The sequence below is a fragment of the Struthio camelus genome, chromosome 16 (assembly GCF_040807025.1).
Source record: "Struthio camelus isolate bStrCam1 chromosome 16, bStrCam1.hap1, whole genome shotgun sequence".
NCBI classification, from domain to species: Eukaryota; Metazoa; Chordata; class Aves; order Struthioniformes; family Struthionidae; genus Struthio; species Struthio camelus.
The window spans coordinates 14,928,740-14,950,333 of NC_090957.1; the positions used below are offsets into that span (position 1 = coordinate 14,928,740).

Genomic DNA, 21,594 nt, shown 5'->3' on the forward strand with positions numbered 1-21,594 from the left:
ACAGTAAATGGGTTAACACTTTTACTTTTGAAATGCACACATGCTCTCTGAGCCTAAGCAAATGCACATCTTACAAGTGTATCTTATTTTCCTTATTTTATTAGTATTCAAGTACTTGACATGATTTAAATAGCTTCAGCGCAGCAGATTCCCCTCAACTGTCCGAAAAGATTCAGATGGTGGAGTTCCTTCCTCAGCTTCTACTCCCTGAAACATGAATAGCAGAACCACATGCGATTTCTTCCAGGAAAAAAAAAAAAAAAACACTTCAAGGGGATGCTTGGCTAATGCTCTGGCAGTTGCTGTTATGGAAGCTTACTTGGTATCCTGGTTTTAATATGAAACCTATGCAGAGGGTATAAACTGTTACTGGATGTGCTGAATGTTAAAGACAGAAGGAAAAAAAAAAAAAGAAATCAGATGAAGGGCACAACTTCGATAGCCTTTGTGAAAATTATAGCACTTACAGCAAAATTATCCTAGCAGTACAATTAATATGGTTTCAAATATTTGAGGGTCTGTTTTCTGTCCTGACAGAGAATAATCTGTGGAAAATAAGTCCTGACAGCAAAGAAGCAGCTGCTTCAGTTTTATTTCTTTATTTATAAAAATAGCCAAACTTTAAAAACCCGAGAGATGAAACCAGCACCTAGGTAAGTGCAGTGGTCTACATTATGGGCAGAAACATGGATTCAGCAGTGACATCCTTCAGAGAGTTGTTAATTCATTCCATAGGGCTGCTATGGATCTTTACAACTACCTCTGAGGTACTTGGGCATTTTATTTCTATCTGCATCACCATAGAGGAATCTCACCCTTTCTTCCCCAGCTACATAGTTCTTTGCTGTTCCCTTCAGGGAGTTCCTGAAGTATAGCAGTCTTGAGACCAGTCAGCTGCCCCACACTGTTAGCATGGGGCTACCAGTCTCCGTTTCCGGATGCATTCCCAGATCCAGTTGGGAGACACACGCTGGGCACCAGGATTCTCATCAATGTCCCCTATAACATGTGTTGCTGATGCTGTGTCAAACTCTTGTACAAGATCCCCATCATATGCTATAAAGTACCGCCGGATTTTGTTGAAGTCCTTCACAGAGGGTGACAGGTACAGCTTCACACCAGTGAATATGTCCAGCAGGGTCTGCATATGGTGGAAGAGGATGAAACAAAGGTCAGCAAAAGATTAGATTGGTTTGGAAATTACACTAAGTTCTTTGCGGCATGAACAAGTCCATTCGCAGCTCCCAAGGATATCATTTTAATCCCAAGTCTAATATCTGTAAATTGCTGTTTGGATCTCCATTAAATGATATACAAGAGCAACTCCCATAGCGTTCCTCTGAAAGCCAGATGCTGCAGATGAACAGCGCTTCCTTCACTAAGGGGATTTATTACCCCATTAGTAGCCCTGCAAGGACTGCCTTCAGTGATGCTGCTGGTGTAGTCAAGTAAATATGCTCTTAGGGCCTAGAACTTTTACAAGCTGATGCTTCTTAGTTAAATAGGAGAACATAACAGCCCTGGGTGGGGACTTGCTGTTTACATCAGAAGAGCTGCTTCAGGCTTATCAGAAAATTACAGCTCAGTGGGTCTTAATCCACTCCTACAGTCTGCTGCACAATGGGCTAGAAAGGACAGTTCTGTCCTTTTACAGCTCCTCTCTCTTCTGTATGCAGCACTGAGCAAGAGTAGCCACATGGCAATCACAATATGATGCCCTTGTAGTGCAGGACATTGTTGGTGGGTGAAGAGAGAAGTATTGGCCTTTAGCCTGACAAGCCCAGTTATGTCAACTCTGCAGCTAGGGAAGAAGGGTTGCAGACATCTGCTTCTTCTATAACGGCTTATTGCCACTAGTTATACCTTCGCATTTTGTTTTAATTTAGGGTGTAGCTACGGGAAGACTACAAAACTTTCCACATGAAAGGCAAAAGTGAACAGACAGACAATTGAAACAGCCTGACCTTCCTCCCCCACCCCAAAGTGATGGCTGCCCAGCCGTCTATACCTTCTTTCCGTTGTCATCCATCTCGGATGCTTTTCGCTTCTCCCCTCGTTTTTCCTCTGATTTCTGAGGGGATGCAATGACTGCTTTGCTGCCTAAAAACAGAACGTTGTCTCAATTGTGCTCTTTGCTAAGATTCTGGTTGTGTATTCAAGTTGAGGGAGAAGAGGGAAGGGAGTGTAAACAGGGACAAGGCTTTTTTTTCTCCCCACATTTTCTGGGAAATCAATCAGTGACTTAGAGGTTAACTAGTAAGACAGATGCACATTTTCTATTGTGAATGGCCCTGGGCCTCTTCTTGCCCTGATCTCCAGGAAGCTGCGTTGCTGTACAATTGCTTTTCTCCTTGCTATCAACACACTGCCTTTGCAAGGCTGCTTAGAGATATGCCACGAGTTAGTCCCCAGTGACAAAGTGCTGGTGAAGCAAACTTATTTCACAGCTCTGCAATATACTACCTGGAAATCCCCTCCAGGATCTCTAATACATGCATGAATTTCATCCAAATAAAATTAAATACTAGTTCACGGCCAAAAATGTCTAACCAAAGGGCACGTGATCTGCAGGAATGGGAGCAGCAGGTTTGCTGTTCAGATCAGTCTTATAAACTCTGTTAACAACCCTGATCTATTAAGATGGAAAAGAACTGGAATCTGAGAGAAGTTATGCCAAAGGAATTCTGGTACTAACTATGCCTAGCAGAGTCAGTTACCTGTTCTAGGCAGCGTAACCTCAGGGAGCCTTTATTATCTACATGAGTTGCCTAAACACCAACCTGAACAGCATTATCAATCCTGTTACCATCTTTTTTTGATTCCAGCATGCCTCAGAACTGCGGCTATTCAGTCTGTGCTGTGAATAACACAGTCCAAACCAAGAGTCTAAGCAGCTTTGCCTATGTACTAACCCTGAGGTACATCTACAAGCTCTGTGTGATCTTCCAAGCCTGACAGAAGGCAGAGATCCACAGCCAGTCTGCCCCAAACCCACAGAAGCCACCCTGAGGTTCCTCTCTCTGGAAAGCACCATCTTACCTTCTGGCTTCTTAGCTTTTGCAGGTGACTTGCTTGGGGGGGTTTTAATAGTCTTGTGTGGTGTAGAAGACCTGGAATTTCCCTCATTCTCTCCACTGCTGCCAGTTGTGGACTCCTCTTCCTCCCCAGCAACAACACTGAAATCAGCTTTTTCTTTGGAGAGTTGGTACAGCTCCTGCCCCAGCAGAAACAAAGCATTGCCCTTTAGCTGCAGTGAAGCCTCTGATACTAGACGTGAGCTGCAATGCATGTACTGCTCCCGTTTTCTTTCTGAAGTGTTTGCTCATATGTTTTTTCTGCCTGCACCTTTTGTAGCCTTTTTTCTGTCACCCCCATTTGAGCTCTCAGCATTCCACCCAGCTTTTTGATATTAAGGGAACCCATACAGGGAGGTACCAAAGCTGTATTTACACCATCTACTACAGGGCAAGTCAGACTAACTCTTCACAGCCTGGCTCCCTATACAAAAAAATGGACAATATCCATTGCTCATTCCTAGAACAGTCTGTCTGAAGAGGGCATTTACCTTTCTGTTCCCTACCTGCATAGGGAGCCAGAACAACTGCTGGACAGTAGTGGGCTGAATCACTCCTTGCTTCGATGGTGTCACAAGCACTTATATCTGCTGTCAGTATCCCCGGAGGCACTGTGCAGACAGCCCAAATGACAGTAACTAGACTGAAAACAGAGCTCATCAACAGCTGACTTACTGCTGGGGATGGCAACAAGCCAACTGGTTTCCATCAGTCAAGGAAGCACTGAAGCTGTGTGGGGTGGGTGCAGCCCCAGGGATCCTGCCAGAATGCCACTTGGCCCCTGTGCCATGGAACTGTGCCAGGCTGCCCTTAGTCACTTCCCAAATGCCTCCCCCAATCCCAGCAATTAATGGGAGACAGAACAACCATAAACACTTAAGAGAATAAAAGGTCACCTCTTTCAGGAAGGAAATTCCTCACCATGAAGGCTGTTATAAGAGCTGATACAACTAGCTACCAGCAGAGACTTTCCTGGAAGTGCACAACAGCTCAAAAGACTCAAGGAGCCCCAGTAAAGAATAAGATTCTCATCAAAATAGTCCAGCAAGCAGCCTGAGCCTAGAATAAGTGGAAAATGTAACGTGCCATCATAGATACTAGTCAGCAGGTGTCTTTACTACATACCTGCTATCAGAACGTGACTTTTTAAATATCAGCTGTTGTCAAAACTTACTCTCGAACATGCTGCAGACATAAGCATATAACAGTAAATCACCTTAAGCTGCGGGAGATTGGTGGCTGTCTTCCAGTCTTTGTCATCTCGAATGCGGGTGCAACGAGGGAAGCGAATGGAGATCCCATCTGCAGTGTGGGCTTCTGCTTTGGAGAATTCAGCCCCTGTGATCTCCCACACTGGGGCTTTCTAAACATGGTATTGAAGGAAATCATATGTCATACTCCTGTGCTCCTCATGAACAAACTTAATGCATTTGCGCCCTTCTAAGACAAATGCCTCAGTTCCACATACACAAACTGCTCTTCTGATCACCGTATTTAGAAACACTCCTGTTTTTTTCAGCAAGTCAGAGATCCCCAGCTACTACATGCTGTCAATTTCTAAATAACATTTTTACTATCAGATATATATGGCACAAAAATATACTACTCTCTTATAAAAAGAGTAGTAGTTTGCTATTATGAAGGTTGGAAAATTTAGTCATTTAGTGAAAACACTTACCTTTGGATCTGGGACAATGAAGTCGGGGTAGTAGATTTTGTTAATTTTTAGCCAGCTTGGAATTTTACTAGGATCCTAATAAATAAGAGCAAAAAATCAATTTATAACACTTATGATCATATACGAACCTATTCTTATGGAAGAGGTTACTGAAAAATTATCCTAGTAGTAGGTTAACACATATGTACTTGATCCCCTTTGTATTGATGGAACTTGCTTTAACTTGCAGTGCAAGGTGCACGGATCTGCAGCAATTTCTCTGATCTATAGAGTTACTAAAAATGTTTGCAACACAGCTCTCAATTACTGTCATTCCATATGTTAAAACAATAGCCATGTTACTCCAATTGCAATTCATATAAAATTACACATTTTAGAGTCCATCATCTTGCTACAAATGGCTTCCAGGATATCAGATACATATTAAATTTAAAACCCTTTTTTTTTTTTACAAGTCAGGCGCTGAAAAATAAAATTCCTCATCTAAGTCATTCATTCATAAAAAAGTCTTAACTCCAAGATTTCAGGTTATCTAGCTGCAATGCAAGACTGACTTTAGGATTTCTCACCCACAGCCCCATCTAGTGACTGCCTTCACCAATTACAATACGCCAAAATACTGCTCTTTTCCTAATGCAACTTTGTCTAAGCAGGAATCCGATGGTGCCTGGCTTCCCACTCAGTGCGTGGATACAAATCTCAGGCAGTGCCTCATCTTTAGGAGCTGGCTGCACCTACAGCTCAGTTCTGTCAGAGAGAACATATGCCCAATGAAACAAGGTTTTTCACAGCAGTTTATCTATCTGATTTAATAATTGAGAAACTAGTTACTCCTAGCAGGGCCCTTCACCTCTGCATTCAGCCATCAACCTAACTGTAGCTCAGCATGAGGGAACCTTTTATCAAACCGTTTGCTAAGCACTCCTTTGACCAGCCCCATGCCACAGCCCATCTCACCTTGCTGATCTTCACCATATCCAGCTCTGTTTGCAGGCGGGCCAAGGTGGCATCATCGTGGCCACCAGCACACTTGGTCACAGTGCACCACTTCTCACTCTTGGGATCATAGCAACCCATGAGGAAGATGGACATCATCCCACCTGGAAGAGAGGAGGGCAGGGTGGTTGGCATCTTCTACAGGACAAGCCACAGCTTCTCAAAAAACACAGCAACAAGCTAAAACCCTTTTCCTTCTTTGGGAGTCAAAGGACTTCAGGCTTGTGATGGCTTCACAGCATCATCTCCCATATACAAAGCTGAACGAACAGCCTCTACACTAGGTAAGAGAACAGCCCAAGACCTAATGCTTCACTAATGACCTACACAGTAAACCTAATGACCCACAGTAAACTCAGGCAGCTTGCCATGGCCTAGCATGTAGCAGACAGTCACTGTTAAAGCCAGTCTCATTCTGCTAGGAGAACAAACGCTACAGGAGTTCCGGAACAGGAAAAAGCTTGAGTTTTTTTTTTGAAGAACTGACAGATCTCTGACTTAATGCTAACTCCAGACACTCACCTTTACTGCCTTGTCCATAAAAAGCTCCCAGCACCACCAGGTCTGCTGAGTCAGCCATTGCACCCTCGTTTAGGTAGTCCTTTTTCACCTTCAGCCAGTGCCGTTTCCCTGGCTCATAATTACCCTGTGCAAAACCAAAGAAGAACCCCCAGTCAGAGAGGAGATCATTTGGTGGACAGCCGTTTCCCCAAATGGTCCTTGCTTTTATCCAGCTTTGCAGGACATGAGCACAGCAGTAGGAGGAGCATATGAGGAGCAACTTGGATTGGATGTTAGCATCTACAAGAATATAGAGATATTTCAAGGATGCTCAGCCTTACGCATTTCATCCACAGGCCTCAAAAGCACTTCACGGAAGCCACGAAGGCACTAAGCAACGCAGAGAATCATATGAGAAACTAGTGGCAGAGCTGTGATTAAAATGTAGCCCTAGTTCCCATCTCAGTGATCTGTCCACTGGACCACATAACTACAGGCACATACAAATATCCTTGTTTGCGCAAAAAGTTTCAGGGACACCCAAAAACTCAGACAAGTGGGAGTTCAGACAACAGGAAACAGGCAGGAGAAGACAGAAATACCACCAAAATGTGAATCCCAGTTACTTCTCGTCCAAAGAAAACCATTGCATGTCCCCGCCCCGCCCGCTTCCAGGCATTGCTCAGAAGCTCTCAAAGCAGATAACAGCTGAATTCAAACTCAGAATAAATAGGTCAGTATTAAATATAGAGCAGCCCTGTTACTCCCCGATGCCCAGAATATACCAGTCAAGAATGAATGGGAACATACCTTTGTATCTTTCAACACCAGTCCTTCCAGTCCCTCACGGATAACTCGGGTGATCATATCTGCCAGATCTGAAGCTTTCTGGAAAGAAAAAGAATTGTAAGCTTAAGCCTATAAAAGGGGCTGTACTTTTGGGGCTTTCCATTTGGAGCAATAGGGCACAACAAGAGAATGGCTGGTTACTTAAAAAAACAAAACAAAACAAAACAAAAAATCAACCAAAAAAACTTATCATCTCTGAGATAGACACACTAGTTTCATGCCCTAAGCACATCCCAGATGCACAAGACAAGATTTTCTCAGCCAGCAGTGTCAATTAGGACTACCTGTTTACTTCCCTATCCAACTGCCTTGGGACCTATGCTCTTTTCATCATCCCAAAACAAGTTCTCTTTCCCAAATATCCAAATGTTCCCCAACAAAAGCGAGGTGCTCCAGAAAATAGTAGTAATGGGGAAAAAGACAGGACATGGGGTTTGTGCATAACAAATCAAAGCAAAAATTGAGCATGCTGCTATCTAAAAGCAGTTTTTAGCACTCAGGATATATCTACACTACAAAAAGCAGGACTGTATATCACTCAGAGTTGCCAGTCTGGGTACTGGAAGCAGTCTAGCTCACTTCAATCTTACTTCAGTCTTCTCTGTATAACCCAGCGTGTTACCATGTATGCTATTTTATTTAACACTGAACTCACTGTGACATGCTTCATCTCTGAGAAGAGGATCCGGTTGGGGATTTCAACCATGTTGTCATGGAGAAACTTACGACGCTCACGCAGGGGCCTAGAGCAGCACACAAATAATGAAGGAGACACAACCAATTCCAACGTGAAGTACCAGTCGCGTGAACACTAAGAAAAGCTATTTAAATAAATCAAGAGTTCCAGAAAGGACAATCAATTCAGACATTACATGAAACACATACCTGTCCATCAGGCTGATGTCATTGAAATAGATGCAGTCAAACACAAACAAGCAAACGTTGGCATCTTGGAAAGCAGCTTTCTGTAAAACAATTAATATCAATGAAAAGAAAACTGCAGTAGTAACAAGCAGCAACGTAGAGGTATAGAAAAGTAACAGAAACAAAAGGATATATTTTTATCCCCATAATCTTTTAGTGATAATAAGCTTAGGCTCCTTCTAAAAGGCTCAAACCTAAAATTTAGACTGAGTGTGTCAAAGCACAAACTAAGAAAATAAAACATGTTAATTTCCTAGTGGCAGGGCAATAATACCGCAAATATTAATGACTTCAGGCAACCTAAAAATCTATCACTACTGCTGCAACAAGAAACCAGCAAGCACTTCAGAGACTTCAGATTAATGGCTTCTTTAAGTTAAAGCACTTACAATTTAATTTTCAATTTACTGTCCTCATTCTCACCACCATTTAATCTAGACATAAGCATTACATAACACTCATACGGACTAAATTCATATCTGTATCATACTCGGCTTCCTGTCTGCCAAACAGTGCTATAAGCAACTATAACCAATGACAGAATTGCAAGGTTTTCCAAGGGCTTTTTAATATTTATTTTGAGTTGAATTTTTCCTAGTATCCTGATAGTGATCAGATCAGGTTAATAACAAAGCTACTGTATTAGAACAGTGCTTTTTCATTTATATCAACCTTCACAGGGACCAGACATCTTATATTATCCTGTGATAACAGAATACATGCTAGCGTGTTTAACTCCAACAACGACAAAGGATCCTTTTTTACCTTGTGCACACCAAGAGTCCCAAAAGGAAGTGGCTTGCCAGTTTTGTTATCAATCAGGAGGACTTCTGAATCCAGGATCATACTATGCCCACCAGGGAAAGCCTGAGGGATGAAGTCCTTAAAATGGGCAACCTTGGAGGAAAAAAAGAACAACAACAAATACAAAATGTCTACTGACTGAAGGGATGGACTCACTCCAGTTCTCAGATGTTTTCTCCAGAAGCGTGTCCAAAGCATGTCTAGGCATATCGGCCCTAGCTTTATCTTCTAGTATGGCACAGATTGTTAGCGTTGGCTGTAAACAGAAAAATGAGACCTAAACAAATATAACTAAGCCACCCAACTGGTGTGAAGCCAACCCAAATGCAGTGCATAAAGAGGACTCAAAAGCAGGTTAACTGTAGTCTCAAGCCCTTTAAGGCCACCAAAGGTAATTGATTACAATTCTATTAAATGTTGCTTTTCCAGATTCATTTGAGAATCTGGACAAGTTAGGCAAAAGCCTAAAACGGAAGTTATCCTGCTGCCTACAGAAACTGATGTGAAATACAGTCATGTTTACAGAGGAGAAAGTAACAGCTGGCACAGCAGAAGAGACAGTTTATAGGTGCTTACTTTGTGAGGGAGAACAGGTTTGAGGCTTCGGCTGAAGTAGCTGAAATGATCTCCATTTTTATGGACCTGCACCCGCTCCCCATCATATTTGATCTCTGCATACATCCCATTTGGGCACTTCTTCATAGCATACTCAATTGACTTGCAGGCTTCAGCCTTAGAAAGGTGGAGAAAAAAGTTCCATAAAAGATTCAGTTGATACATTTAAAAATAAAGCTACTACCTAATTCCATGAACGAACTGCCAATTCATTCTTTTTAGATCTTTCTGTGCAGGATCTCTGATATCCAGTCCAAGTTTTCCTTTTCTTAGTTCAGTCATTTACTTAGGATCATCTGAACCTGACCAAATACTTATAGCTTTTCTCTGTTTATCTCTTCCAAAGGAGGAGTACTGTGCGAGTACTGTGCCTTTTCTAGGAGCGCACTTAGACCAGAAGTAAATATTAACTCTGATTTGTTCAAACAAAAGACAACCTTATTTTAATCTCTAATCCAACAAATATCTTAAAGGATTTCCAGAGAAAGGAACACTTCTGTGATGAGAGCATGCAGAAAAGAATAAGAAAGTCACTTCTGGACTGAAAGCAAGTTGACATTTTAGCTTCTGCAGTGTCATTAAAGCAGCAAGTAAACAGTACACTAAATACTTGCCTCTTGGTGGAAAACACTTTATAAAATGGCATTATACACAAAAATCATACTGCACAATCTATTAGCTCTTACTGCATGTGATCACTTATCTGTCTGCTGATTTGTAAAGGTCAGGCTCTCTGGCAGTGGATATGAAAACTCCAGTGCAGGTTACCCCTGCAGGGAAGCCAACGTTACCAGCATGGGCTGAACCGGCGTCATCAGAGAGGCCTGCACACTGAGGGTTCGCTTCAGACCTGGCATCTTCTCAGCCTCCTGTTGGTTCTTCAGGACTCGCTCTACCACATCCTGGAGGTTGCGCGAGGCTTTGAATGCCTCATAGGCATTTGGATCCAAAGCATCCAACCTTTAAACAAATTCAAGAGAGGAGGGAAAAACATATCAATCTCAGCTCTGCTGCACATGGATTAATAGGCTAATGCCCACTTCTGGTTTTATCTCACAATAAAAGGTGGGACTTACACATGCTTTGCACCAGCATTCATTTTCAAGTCATGCTTGATTAGCCTGATGATGCATTTCAGGTCGTTGCCTGTACACCTGAGGTGTGAGAGAGGATTCAGAGACAGACACTTATCTGAACTACTTCCCAGTTGAAAAGGAAACTGATCCAGGTCTCTCCCCTTTGGTAGGGGTTAAATTCAAATGTGAAGACGTGTTACTTGCGACATCTCAGAGGCACAAGAGAACATCCAGAAGGCTTTTAGCATCTTTACATTTGAATGCCAGTATTAATTCTACCCCTGTGCTGAGGCACCTTCCAAAATTCAGTTATTAATCCACCAACAGTAGACTATAACAACATCCTTGGCCTCAGATCAACATTAAACGGCACAAAGGCTTTTCCCAACATACCTAGGAACACCCACCTATTTAACATCTAAATACCACTAAGGCAGTTTTGTGAGCTATTTGTTTAGTACTAATTAAACAGTGTCTTGACAGGCAAGAATGAAATTGTCTCTGGCACAGACAGGAGCCATACATGTTCTCCACACTGGTCAGCAGTCAAAGAGTCTTAATACAGCCAGATAGCTGTTTACAGATGTAAAGTTCAGTCTCTTGGCTTATATTACTGCTTTTCATCTGTTCCAGCTTATGATATTTAGATAATCACTCCTAGTTTTAGAGTGCACCTCCAGATGCTGATCGCTTACCTGCGAGTGATATCTTGCAGTACGCTTTGCTGGTCATCCTCCTTTGTAAGCTTTGATAGCTGGATTAGGAACTCGTCTACCTCTTGGATGGTCAGGAGGCTTTTGGCAGCTGGAGGACAGGACTTGCTCTGTTCAAAGAAGAGGCGTATGGTCTCAGAAACATCACCCTGTCTCCAAAAAACAAATGAAGCCGTGGGTCAGAGCTATGGCTGGAGAATGAGCAAGACATACCACTGGAGATTCAGCATGCTTTCAGCAGGTAGGAGAGAGCAGAGGGGTCTGACGCTGGGATTCCATCAATGAATCGCAACCAAACATTAGGAAAAAGCTGCCATGACACGGGGTACATCTTTTCAGCTGTTTCATTTGTAAAAAGCTATGTAAGAGTATCATTGTATCTCATTGACTGTACTTTGACTGCTGTGGTATTTCCTCATGGTGAATCCAGTTCTTGTAAACTCCAAGAATTGCAAACAGTCTAGTGATGTCACTAGAAGGCAGTACACACCATGGCAATCAACAGAAGTGATGGAATTAGCTTCATTAGCTAATTAACCCATTTTCTCCATCTTGCAATGAATTAGAAATGTGCACAGTTAATTATCGACTCCTATGCACAGGAATTAAATACACACATGTGAGCACTTGCAATCATATGAGTCTAGCTTAACTGCCTGAGCCAACTTAAGCTCACAGGAACAGACCAGTTAATTGACTTACAATTTTTCATAAGTGATGCTACAAAAAGGTAATATAAATCAGTTAAATAGGGATACGCTAGACAGAGCGGTGTAGACAAATCATGGGGAAGCCAACTTTCCTAGAATCAAAATCCTCATATGCCTAATCTGTGCATTTTGATATTTTATTCTTGCTTTCTAAAGTTTTGCAGGGGATTCACATCTTGCTTTCTGTTCAAATATCATTTTCTAGAGATTCTAGATGGTAAAAGCTCTAAGACAACTACCAAAAAGAAAAGCAAGATTCACCAGCTCCCATTCTAACAACCAGCCTAACAATCCTTCAAATGGGGCAAAAAATTGTAGAATTTCCATACCAAGAAACCAAACATAAAAAATTGAGAGAACTGCTGGCTCTACTCACCTGTTCCAGGTCCCGGACCATTTCCTCTTGGCTGCAGTTAAAAATCCTACTAAACAGCTTTACAATTTGCTTATCGTTCAAGTTGTAAACAATTTTAATGACACCTGGTAACAGCAGTTTAATGGTCAGGTACACGTCACCATGAAAACCATCTGGAAAAAAGCACACGCCATTAGAAACTGTCACAATTTATTTTCATCTACAGGCTCTGGACGTTTGTGCTCATTAGCATGACTCTGGGAAGAAACAAAAACAAAAAATCCACACAGCTGGGGCTTCCACATTCTAACATGCTGTTCTAGTTTATATGAAAGGACGTTTCTCTGGAGGAACATCCATAATTGCCCTCCAAATCTATCTCAGCACTCAGTTTGGCAGCACCTAATTCTGCACAGTTCTGGCCTGAGACATTTTTATCTGAACTGGTTATCTAGGTAGCAGTCCACTTTGTGAACGGTTCCCAACGGTTCAGAAATCATCATAGCACACAACTTGGACTATATTGCAGATATAATTCACTCTTGCTTCAGATTTTAATTCACTCTTGCTTTTGAAATAATACTTTGATGTCGATTTTGAGAGGGCTTTCACATGCAGAAAAATGTCAATCATACCTCCACCAGTTCCCTTCTGCAGGAAGTCCTGGATGATCTGTGTTTTCACATTATAACTAGGCTTGTCAGCAACCATGGCGCAGACTTTCCTGAACTCTCGCAACAAGCAGTCTTTGTGCTTTGGATCACATTTTTTTGCAGATAGGCTAGACTTGTGGGAAGAGTTTGCAGAGACATCTTCCAAATTCTTTGGCTTGGCTGCATGAAAGACATAACAAGTAGCTTTTTAACAAGGATGAAACGGTGCAGACTTTGAAAATGAGGACGCCTCCATTTGGCAAGATGAAAAGAATGATCCCAGCGTGCTGGTAAAACTTTAGAACTGAATAATGATATGTGCTACACCAAAAGTTGGGACTTAATTATTGCAAAAAAGAAAGCCTAACCTCCTTTTTCATTAGTTTTGCTCTTCACAGTACACCAGAATTTTCTGGACCTTAATTCTACCAGATGAATATGGTTAAACCTTGTTGAAAAGGAATTCCTGCTGGCCATTGCTTCTGTTTTATTTCTACCGTACAGGCCTTTTCCCGTCACGTTTTCCTAATACCATTGCTAAAATGGGGGAAAAACCTGGAGAGCAACTCACTTAAGCCTTTGTTTGCATCTGTCCAATAAACCCTGAGAAACAGCTGCTCCCGCCACCAAGACAGAGCTTATCTTGACCATTTCTAAAAGGTGAGGCATCTGCCAGGACCGGTTTCAGAGGTCTGCACTGTTTCTGAATAACTGTATTCTGAAGGTCATTTAAAAACTTCTGTACCTGTTCTTTCTGTGTTTTTTTCTGCAATGCCCAGTCTCTTGAAAGTAACTCAGACAGATAGCAAAAAAGTCTAAAGAAGAAAAGTTGGGAGGGAAACCTGTTGAACAAATGGTGTTTTGTTCTCTAGCCTCTGCAATGTAGCTCTGAACATCCCAGAGTAACCATACATTGTTTTCTATGGACAAACTAATAGCTGTCATTTTCTTAGCTAGCATTTTTAGTTACCAAGGCAGAGCAGAACCATGCCCAGCATGTTATACTATCTCACAAGTCACAGAAAAAATTAGATTGGAATGTACCTCCAAAGGTCTCCAGTCCAAACTCCTGCTCAAAGAAGGGCTAACTTCAAAGTTGATGAAGATGCTCAGGGCCTTACATAGTATAGCATAACTGTGTGAGTTAACTGCATCAAAAAAGAAACCTTTACGTTTTTGGTACAGAATGATTGTTTTACTAAGTGCCACTAAGTATTTTTCTGACCTCAGGTGGGCCAGCAGCCTTTTAGCAGAAAAGAACCCATGGTATCTTTCAGCGAACCAGCAAAGCACTCAAAATAAGCAATCATAAAGCAATTAGGTCCATTAGCAGTGGAGTTAAGGCTAGTTCAGGCTAGTTCTGTACGTTAATATTCCTCATACCAGTAGCTTTTCTATGCAGCTCCTCACCATGTCCTCATCACCTCTTTTCATAACATTCTCCAATACCCCTCCATATTCTCATCTTTTTGGCTGTGTGTGTGGCAGCATGCGCTCTGGCTGGTTCAGAGCTACATGTCTGCCGACTGGCCAGTCAGTGCCCGCCTGCTGACTGGCTTGCTGCTTCTCAGGACAAGGTGCTGAGGAACAACCATTCTCCCTTCCATGAACATTTAGATATTTTTTATAAAAGTACTTCAGTTAAAACTAAACCATTTTTTATAAATTAAAAAAAAAAAGGTTAGTCAAATTAAAACACCTCTGATGCTAATATTAAAAGAGAAGCAAAGTATTTCCCAGAATCAATTTATTAACCCCTACCTGTGAAGCCAGAGAACTTCTTTGGTGATGGATTGACAGTACTTAGTGGATCTTTCTTGGGACTGGTTATTTGTCCAGTGGCAGAGAGCTTAGCTTGGACTGTTGCTTTTTTCTTCGGTGTACTTGCAGCCTTGGAAGTAGCTTCTGTAAACAGCAAAGTAAGGGTTCAAACTGGCAGTCAGAGATAATCTGCAACATCCCCCAGCATATAACATAAGCTATTTTGCAACACGCAAGTCTTAAAACAACTAGAGGTTGAGGAAGAAAAAATGAAGGAACATTTTTCGAATAGCAGAAGTTAAAAGGTTACAGAATTTGCTAAAGTTCATGGAAAAAGATGAAAATGGAAAACAGCTGCTGTTTCTTGGTGGGATTTATCTGAACTTTAAGCGTCTACATATGACTTAAATCACCGAGACCTTCTGCATAATCAGTTGCAAGAAATGAATTAAGAAGTGACTACTTCTTTGTCTTTACTATAGGGCTGAGACATAGATTTGATCACTCCCCACCTTTTTATCAAGTCATACTAATGCGTTAGTGAGGATTTCATGGGAAATGCATGATGATCAGTGGCATACCTTGTGGCCCAAAAAAAGCAGCCCACGTCCCTCCTTGTGTCTCACCTGAGATGTGCTTGTTGATTAATTCTTTCTCATCATCTTGTAGCTCTTCCCAACCTTCCAAATCTGTGATGTCTTCAATTTTCTTGGTGGTAGCCCGGGCCTTCTCTAGCTTCTCAAACATGCACTTCACATGGTACCACTCCTTCATATCCCCACCAGACTCCGTGAAAGGGTTGGGAACGATCTTCCCGATACGCACCATCCCCTTCACAATCTTCTCCTTGCACTTCTTGCAGCCTGCTGTGCCACGCTTGGCATAGTCCACGCAGTACCTCTGCTCTGCCATGTCCTCTGCAGCTGTGCAGGCCTGGCGAGGCTGAGCATGCAAAGATGGGGGCAAACGGAGACCTCCAGCACCACCACCCACGCACCAGAGAGAGCTGGTCCTTGCCAGCAGCTGGCACCAGAAGCTGGGGCTGGCTCTGGGGAGGTCAACGCAGCAAATGAGGGGTCCTGGCAAGAAGGCCCGTGCGTGTGGGAGGCAGAGAGCTGTGACCCTGCCGAGTGCCCAGGCAGCCTGTGCGAGTGTCCTAGTGCCTGTGGGCATCCAGCCTGCTCCAAGCTGGGCTGCAAGCAAGGGAAGAGACACTGAGCCACCACCCACTGGCCTACAGGCCAAAGGGGGCCTGTGCCTCGCGCCTGGCCTGCGGGATGTGGGGCTGGGGCAAGGTCTCACATAGATCCTGACACCTCCCCATCCTGGGCCTGCTCCACAGCCAACTCTCCCCTTGGGCCCTGACGCCTCCAAGGGCCCCACTATGCCAGAGCCTGCCCCACAAGTGCTCCTCCGTGGGCCCCAGCCTGCCCAGACCTATTCCACAGCCCCTTCCCCCCAGGCTCCCAACCCCTCACACCTGCCCCACAGCCCCTTCCCCCCCCCCAGGCTCCAATCCCCCCCCACACCTGCCCCACAACCCCTTCCCCCCCACAAGGCTCCAACCCCCCCACACCTGCCCCACAGCCCCTTCCCCCCGCCAGGCTCCAATCCCCCCCACACCTGCCCCACAGCACCTTCTCCCCCCCCCCCGAGCCTGCCTCAAGGCCCCGTCCCCGTCCCCGTCCCCATCCCCGTCCCCCGCCACAGGCCCAGCTCCTTCCCCGGCTGCTCCCAGGGCGACCCCGGAGGTGAAGGCCTCACCCGGCTCCTCACAGCGCCGCCATTTCGCCCTCCCTCAGGCCGGCGCCCCCCTCTCGCTCCCCTCCCCCCCCTTCTTTAGGCGAAAGCCGCCGCCACCGCGGTCCCTTTAAACTCGGCCCTCCGGGCTTCCGTAGAGCATGACGCAGGCGCCCTATTCTGCCCATGCGCTCTATTCCCGTGTGTAGCGCGCGGTGCCGGCCACAAGCCCCGCCCCCGCGGCGCTAGTCACGCCCCCAGGCGGAGCGACCCCTCCCGCTGGGCGCCCCGGCCCCGCCCCCGCGGGGCGCCCCTCCCCCCGCCGCCACGCGCACGGACAGCGGGCGAAGGCGCGGCGCGGCCTGTGGCGGCGCGAGGCGCTGCCCTGCCCCGGCCCCCGAGGCCCGCTGCGCCCCGTCTGTGCCGGCCCGCAGGCGCTGCTCTGCCCCCGGCCGCCCGAAATCCGCCCTCCGAGGGCGCCACGTCGTGTTCGCGCAGGGCCTCCTCCGGGCCCCGAAGATGGCGCTCCCAGGGCGCTGCGCCACGTCTGCGCCGGCCCCGAGGCGCTGCCCTCCTCTCGGCCGCCGAAATCCGCCCTCCGAGGGTGCTGCGCCAGCTCTGTCTCCGGCCGCCCGAAATCCGCCCTCCGAGGGCGCCATGTTGTGTTTGCGCCGCGCCTGAGGTGCTGCTCTACCCCCGGCCCCCGAAGATGGCGCCTCGCCTCGTCTCTGCCAGCCCTGAGGTGCTGCTCTACTCCCGGCCGCCAGAATCAGCCCCGGAGGGCGCTAGGCTATCTTTGTGCCAGCGCTGAGGTACTGCTGTATCCCCGGCCTCCCCAAATCAGCCCTCCAAGAGCACCATGCCATCTTTGCGTGGGGCCTGAGGCGCTGCTGTATCGCTCAGCCTCCCAAAATCAGCTCTCCAAGAGTGCTGTGCCGTGTTTGTGAAGGGCCTGAGGTACTGCCATATCACCCGGCCTTCCCAGAGCAGCCCTGTAAGTGCATTGGGCTGTGTCTGTGCAGTTCCTGAGGCGCTGCTGAATCACCCTGGCACCATGAAGATGGCCCTGCGTCCCAGCGCAGATGGGTGTTTGCCTGCAGTTAGGCTGCCAACTCTCTGGTGGTGGCAGCTGTCGCTGTTTCTCCTTATGCCGTGGTGAGAGTTCTGTCATGCTGTGCCGGGAGGCTGCTGAGGAGGCCGGTGTGGATACTGTATGCACCTCCGACTGGATACCTGCCTTCCTGCAGAAAAAGGGCACTGTGCGGGTTGTTGTGGCCTGACTTGCTTTGCCTGTAACGAAGTACGTCTGGGGCTGAGTATGACACGTAGGGTGCAGGATTTGCTTCACCAGGCACATATGCCAGTCCTTTTGCTGCCCTCCAACTAGTTGCAAAGCTGACTGCAGGCAGTCTCCCTCATTTTCTCAGCACACTAGTTGTCAGCTATAGCAATCATGCTATTTTCAGCTGTGGATGACTGAAATGACTGTGTTCTCCTTAGACAATTCAGGTCACAAAGCTAGGATGAAGTTCATGAGATAAGCATTTATCTGATCAACAGGATCTGACTGCAGAGCAGTCGGTCTTCCTCTTGTCCTCATTTAGGGTCTGTCTTCAGGGAATGGTGCAGTACTATCCTCTTGGACAGTGTATTCAATCATTGGTATTGGAATAGAAACATACCTTCCTCTCCCTCACAGTCCAGAGGTCATGAGAACCCTGAAACGAAAGAAGCAAGCTCCTACAACCAAACTGAAGTGGAGCTTTGAGCCCCAGGAAGGGAGTTGTAAAAGGATTCAGAGAATTTACTAAGGACTTCACAACAGCTGTTAGAAGATGCCCAGAATGCACTGTGCTTATGTTTGGTCACCCTAAACGAAGAGTTATGTATGCGTTCAGTACCTAGAGCATGCATTTGGCAGACTTGGAGTAAAGGTATGTGTGCAAGTTTAATCCAGTTAAATTTTTAAAATTGTAATAGATCAGGTTGCTTTACCAAAAAATGTACTTTGGGAAGTGGCTTACAGAACCAACAGCAACTGGTGCCAGTTTGCCCAGCAGTGGCCTCTTTGTAGGGGAAGGAAAAAAACAATCCAACCCAGGAAGAAATGGGGTGGGTACACTGTTCAGAGAGAGCTGGCAGGGAACGCCGGCTAGCGCACTGCATTCACAGCATCCTCTTTGGTGAGAGCTCTCATTCACTATGTTTGAGCCTAGTAAAAGAAATGGAGAGGAAAAATGGACTCAAGGGCTGACACTGAGAGTCACTCACTGCAGTGTACCGTAATCTGATTTAAATAAGGCAGCTGCTGAGCGATCTCTCACCAGTAGGATTCACTTTCCTAATTTCTAAAAGTTAGCAATGTGGTCTAAGCTAGGCTCTGTGTATAATCAATAGAGGAGCCTGCAGAGGCTTGACTTAGGGTGAGATGAATTGCCCTCTGGCTCTTCTCCGGCTGGAGGGGGTTTAGAAAGCGGTTTGGACAGGTAAGTGAATAGGTAAGTGATAGGAAAGTTTTGACTAGCGGGGGCCAGAAGGCCCTTGCGTATGGTCACTGCTCTTAAGTTTTCAACATGTGCAGTTTCTTCCCCTGAAGTTACGATGAGCATTCATTGTTCTTCTGAGTGCAAAAAATATGTTTACAAGCGGAGGAAGTAAAATTGTTTGGAGTTTTACAGTCTTATTGGAATGAAATCCTCTAACTCCCACTTTTGCCAAGATGTACCTTCAAGTAGCTATGAATAGAGCAATATATCCAGTGTGTGTCTTTCCACAAAACTGCAGGACATTGAGTTCACAGAAAGCACAGAGAAAATGAGGAAACAAATTGCTGCAGTTTCTCAAAGGATCAGTGAAGGATCACTTGCTGGTCTCTCTTGAGAGTTAATACTGGAATTGGTACTACTGGAATAGTTAATAGTGAGATGAGCCTCTTATGAACATAATGCTGTCTTTGTATGTGAGTCATCAATGACAGACTACTAGAGAGGGCCCCTGGAAAATACAACATTGTTATTACTAGTTTATTCCATTAATACAGAGAAGATAATGCTGATAAGTCAGATTTAAAGGACTGAGTCTGTTCATCCTTAAGCAAAGTGGCCGTCAGTTCTGTTTGAGTTTGAAAAATATGTGAAAGCAAAATGATGGTCTCAAGTTTTATATTTTTTCCTCGTTGTTAAGAAGAAAAAACAATTTTAGGTGCTTCATCTTAAACTGGTGTTGAAAATATTTCATAAAAAAAAGCTCACCTTCTTCAGATCTTCTGGAGATACCTTTAAACTGATGTGTTTTTGGACTGAAATTAAAGCCTTGATGCAAGACTTCTTTCGAATTTACATTCCAATGAATCCAGTCTTCTTGGTATTAAGAAAATGTCCAGAATCTCACTAACATCAAATAAAAGGAGGAAGATGTTTAGAATTTTAATAACTGCAGTGAACAAATGTGTCTCTTTGTATAGCTGCTAAAGAAGATACTGAACTTGGACGTGTGGTTTATTAAAATAAAAGAGATAAGAGAGATGGAGATTATAGAAAAAAGGCATATATACATGAAATACATTTGAAAAAAAGGGAAGTGATGTCAGATAAATAACAGATCAAGAAGCCATGTAAGGAATCTCAGTAGTACTTATTTGCATATATACTTCTTGGCAAGACTTACTTTGCTAGGGCTTTGAAAGGAAAAGCTACTATTGAGTGGTACATGGTAATTCAGTCTGAAATGGTTTGCAATGCCTTTGGTTTGAGAGGATTTCTGGATTCTAAATGTGTGAAAAGTTTCTATTTGAATGACTTTTGATTTCTTTTTATGGTCAGCTTCACATGAATGAAATTTCTCACCTACTAGTCAAGTACCTCAGTGCCTGCACAACACTTGAAGTGTAGAAGTTGGGTGTAGCTGGAGTAAAATCACTTACAAACCTCTTTGTGGTCCTCACTTGGGTGACGTGGGGGAGAATATAATCTGTTACCAACTCACAAATCAGTTTGTATTTCTTCTTCTTCTTCTTCTTCTTCTTCTTTTTTTTTTTTTTTTAAATTATGGACTCTAAAGGCATTTCCTGGAACCAGAAGTGTGACTAAATATGATCTAAGATGTAACAAAAAATATTGGCTCTAAAAAGAATAACTGTTCCCCTCTGTAGGACGTGTTATCAGGTGTATGTATAGTAGCCCACCCCTCCTTTTCCTCCATGATAGCACTGTCCAGGATGCTGCATGTGATTCAGTGCATACAACCACATGCAGCCACATAACTTCTCAGCATCCTTGTTGCCATCGCAGTGACATGCCAGCCTAGGGCTGTGACAAAAAGATGAAGAACATGGTATTATCCTGAAATTGGTATATACAGCCCTCTGCAGAGGAGACAGTTTTGGAATGTGAACTCTGTCCTTTAATCAAAACACAGCAAAAGTCTGTCTGTCCTCCTTATCACATCCCAGCTGTCTTTCTGAGGGAAAATCTTGACATTTGGTGCATGGAAATTGTGAATATCTTGAGTACAGAGAAACAAATGTGAAATTTGTCATTTCTAGTACAGGTTACCCAAAGATTCACGGAAGAGCCACAAAAAATATGTCAGAGATTTCCAAAGGTGTTTAGGAGACACTGATGCCCACTTGCTGTTAATACTAATGAGAAGTGAGTATCCAAATCACTTGGATGGGTTTTGGAAAGTCTCAGCTAGATTCATTTCTTCTTGGAGAAAATTATATTTGACAGGAAGTTTCTGATGCAGAGAGTATAAGGGCATTGGAGTGCACTCCAGTTCGTTGTATTTTAGCTCAGAAATCTGCCACATGTGCCGTAGATATAGATGCTGATAGCCATACCTGTATTCTGCTGTCAGCTAATATAATATCCTTTATTTTCCTGCTTACTGCATATGCTGTTAAATTAGATAGACGTATTTGCAAGGTGAATGACAAGTGTAATTGGCTATAAATGCTCCATTTAGAGAGATTGCAAACTATGTTTAAGTTACACCCAAGTGCACCTGTGCTTGAGATGCAAAGTCATTCGGCTCCCACAGCACCTTCATTATAACCATACTTCTTCCTCCCACGCGAATAGATTCTGAAGAAAATAATTTCTCCCCAAATGTACATCTGCTGCAAATTATACCAGCATCATTACA

The 21,594-nt window shown here is 44.3% G+C and overlaps 2 protein-coding genes across 5 annotated transcripts in view; one reads left to right on the forward strand and one right to left on the reverse strand.

The window, feature by feature from the left end:
- Positions 1-77: 77 nt before the first annotated feature.
- Positions 78-16,714, reverse strand: LIG3 (DNA ligase 3). 4 transcript variants are annotated; one of them, XM_068909998.1, is made up of 20 exons: positions 16,474-16,714; positions 15,336-15,902; positions 14,710-14,853; positions 12,931-13,128; positions 12,317-12,468; positions 11,213-11,379; positions 10,518-10,595; positions 10,233-10,401; positions 9,403-9,558; positions 8,788-8,919; positions 7,984-8,063; positions 7,754-7,841; positions 7,060-7,137; positions 6,271-6,394; positions 5,710-5,852; positions 4,753-4,827; positions 4,291-4,437; positions 3,040-3,214; positions 2,009-2,100; positions 78-1,141 (listed from the first exon to the last, which is right to left on the reverse strand). In XM_068909998.1, exons 2-20 carry the CDS (start codon positions 15,880-15,882, stop codon positions 908-910), a joined length of 2,979 nt encoding a protein of 992 aa, XP_068766099.1. In that variant the 5' UTR covers positions 15,883-15,902; positions 16,474-16,714; the 3' UTR covers positions 78-907. The 4 variants fall into 4 exon arrangements, 2 of the variants coding, with proteins under 2 accessions (XP_068766099.1, XP_068766100.1); XR_011134832.1 differs by lacking the exons at positions 78-1,141; positions 2,009-2,100 and adding an exon at positions 3,581-3,685 and having other exon boundaries at positions 3,078-3,214; positions 16,474-16,682; XR_011134831.1 differs by lacking the exons at positions 78-1,141; positions 2,009-2,100; positions 3,040-3,214 and adding exons at positions 3,580-3,685; positions 3,971-4,133 and having other exon boundaries at positions 16,474-16,682.
- Positions 16,715-17,044: 330 nt separating this feature from the next.
- LOC138061321 (PHD finger protein 7-like) overlaps positions 17,045-21,594 on the forward strand; it is a 316,401-nt gene continuing 311,851 nt past the window's right edge. The window contains exon 1 of the mRNA XM_068910565.1: positions 17,045-18,383. Coding sequence (XP_068766666.1) covers positions 18,338-18,383 — 46 coding nt within the window. The 5' untranslated portion in view covers positions 17,045-18,337. The remainder of the gene's footprint in view (positions 18,384-21,594) is intronic.

Coding starts and splice junctions, on each gene's coding strand:
- LIG3 (XM_068909998.1), bottom strand. CDS start 15,882: ATGCCCACAGGCACTAGGACACTCGCACAGGCTGCCTGGGCACTCGGC. Junction 3,215..4,290: donor CCAATCTCCCGCAGCTTAAG/GTGATTTACTGT, acceptor CTGCTGGGGCAG/GAGCTGTACCAACTCTCCAA. Junction 1,142..2,008: donor TGGATGACAACGGAAAGAAG/GTATAGACGGCT, acceptor CACCATATGCAG/ACCCTGCTGGACATATTCAC.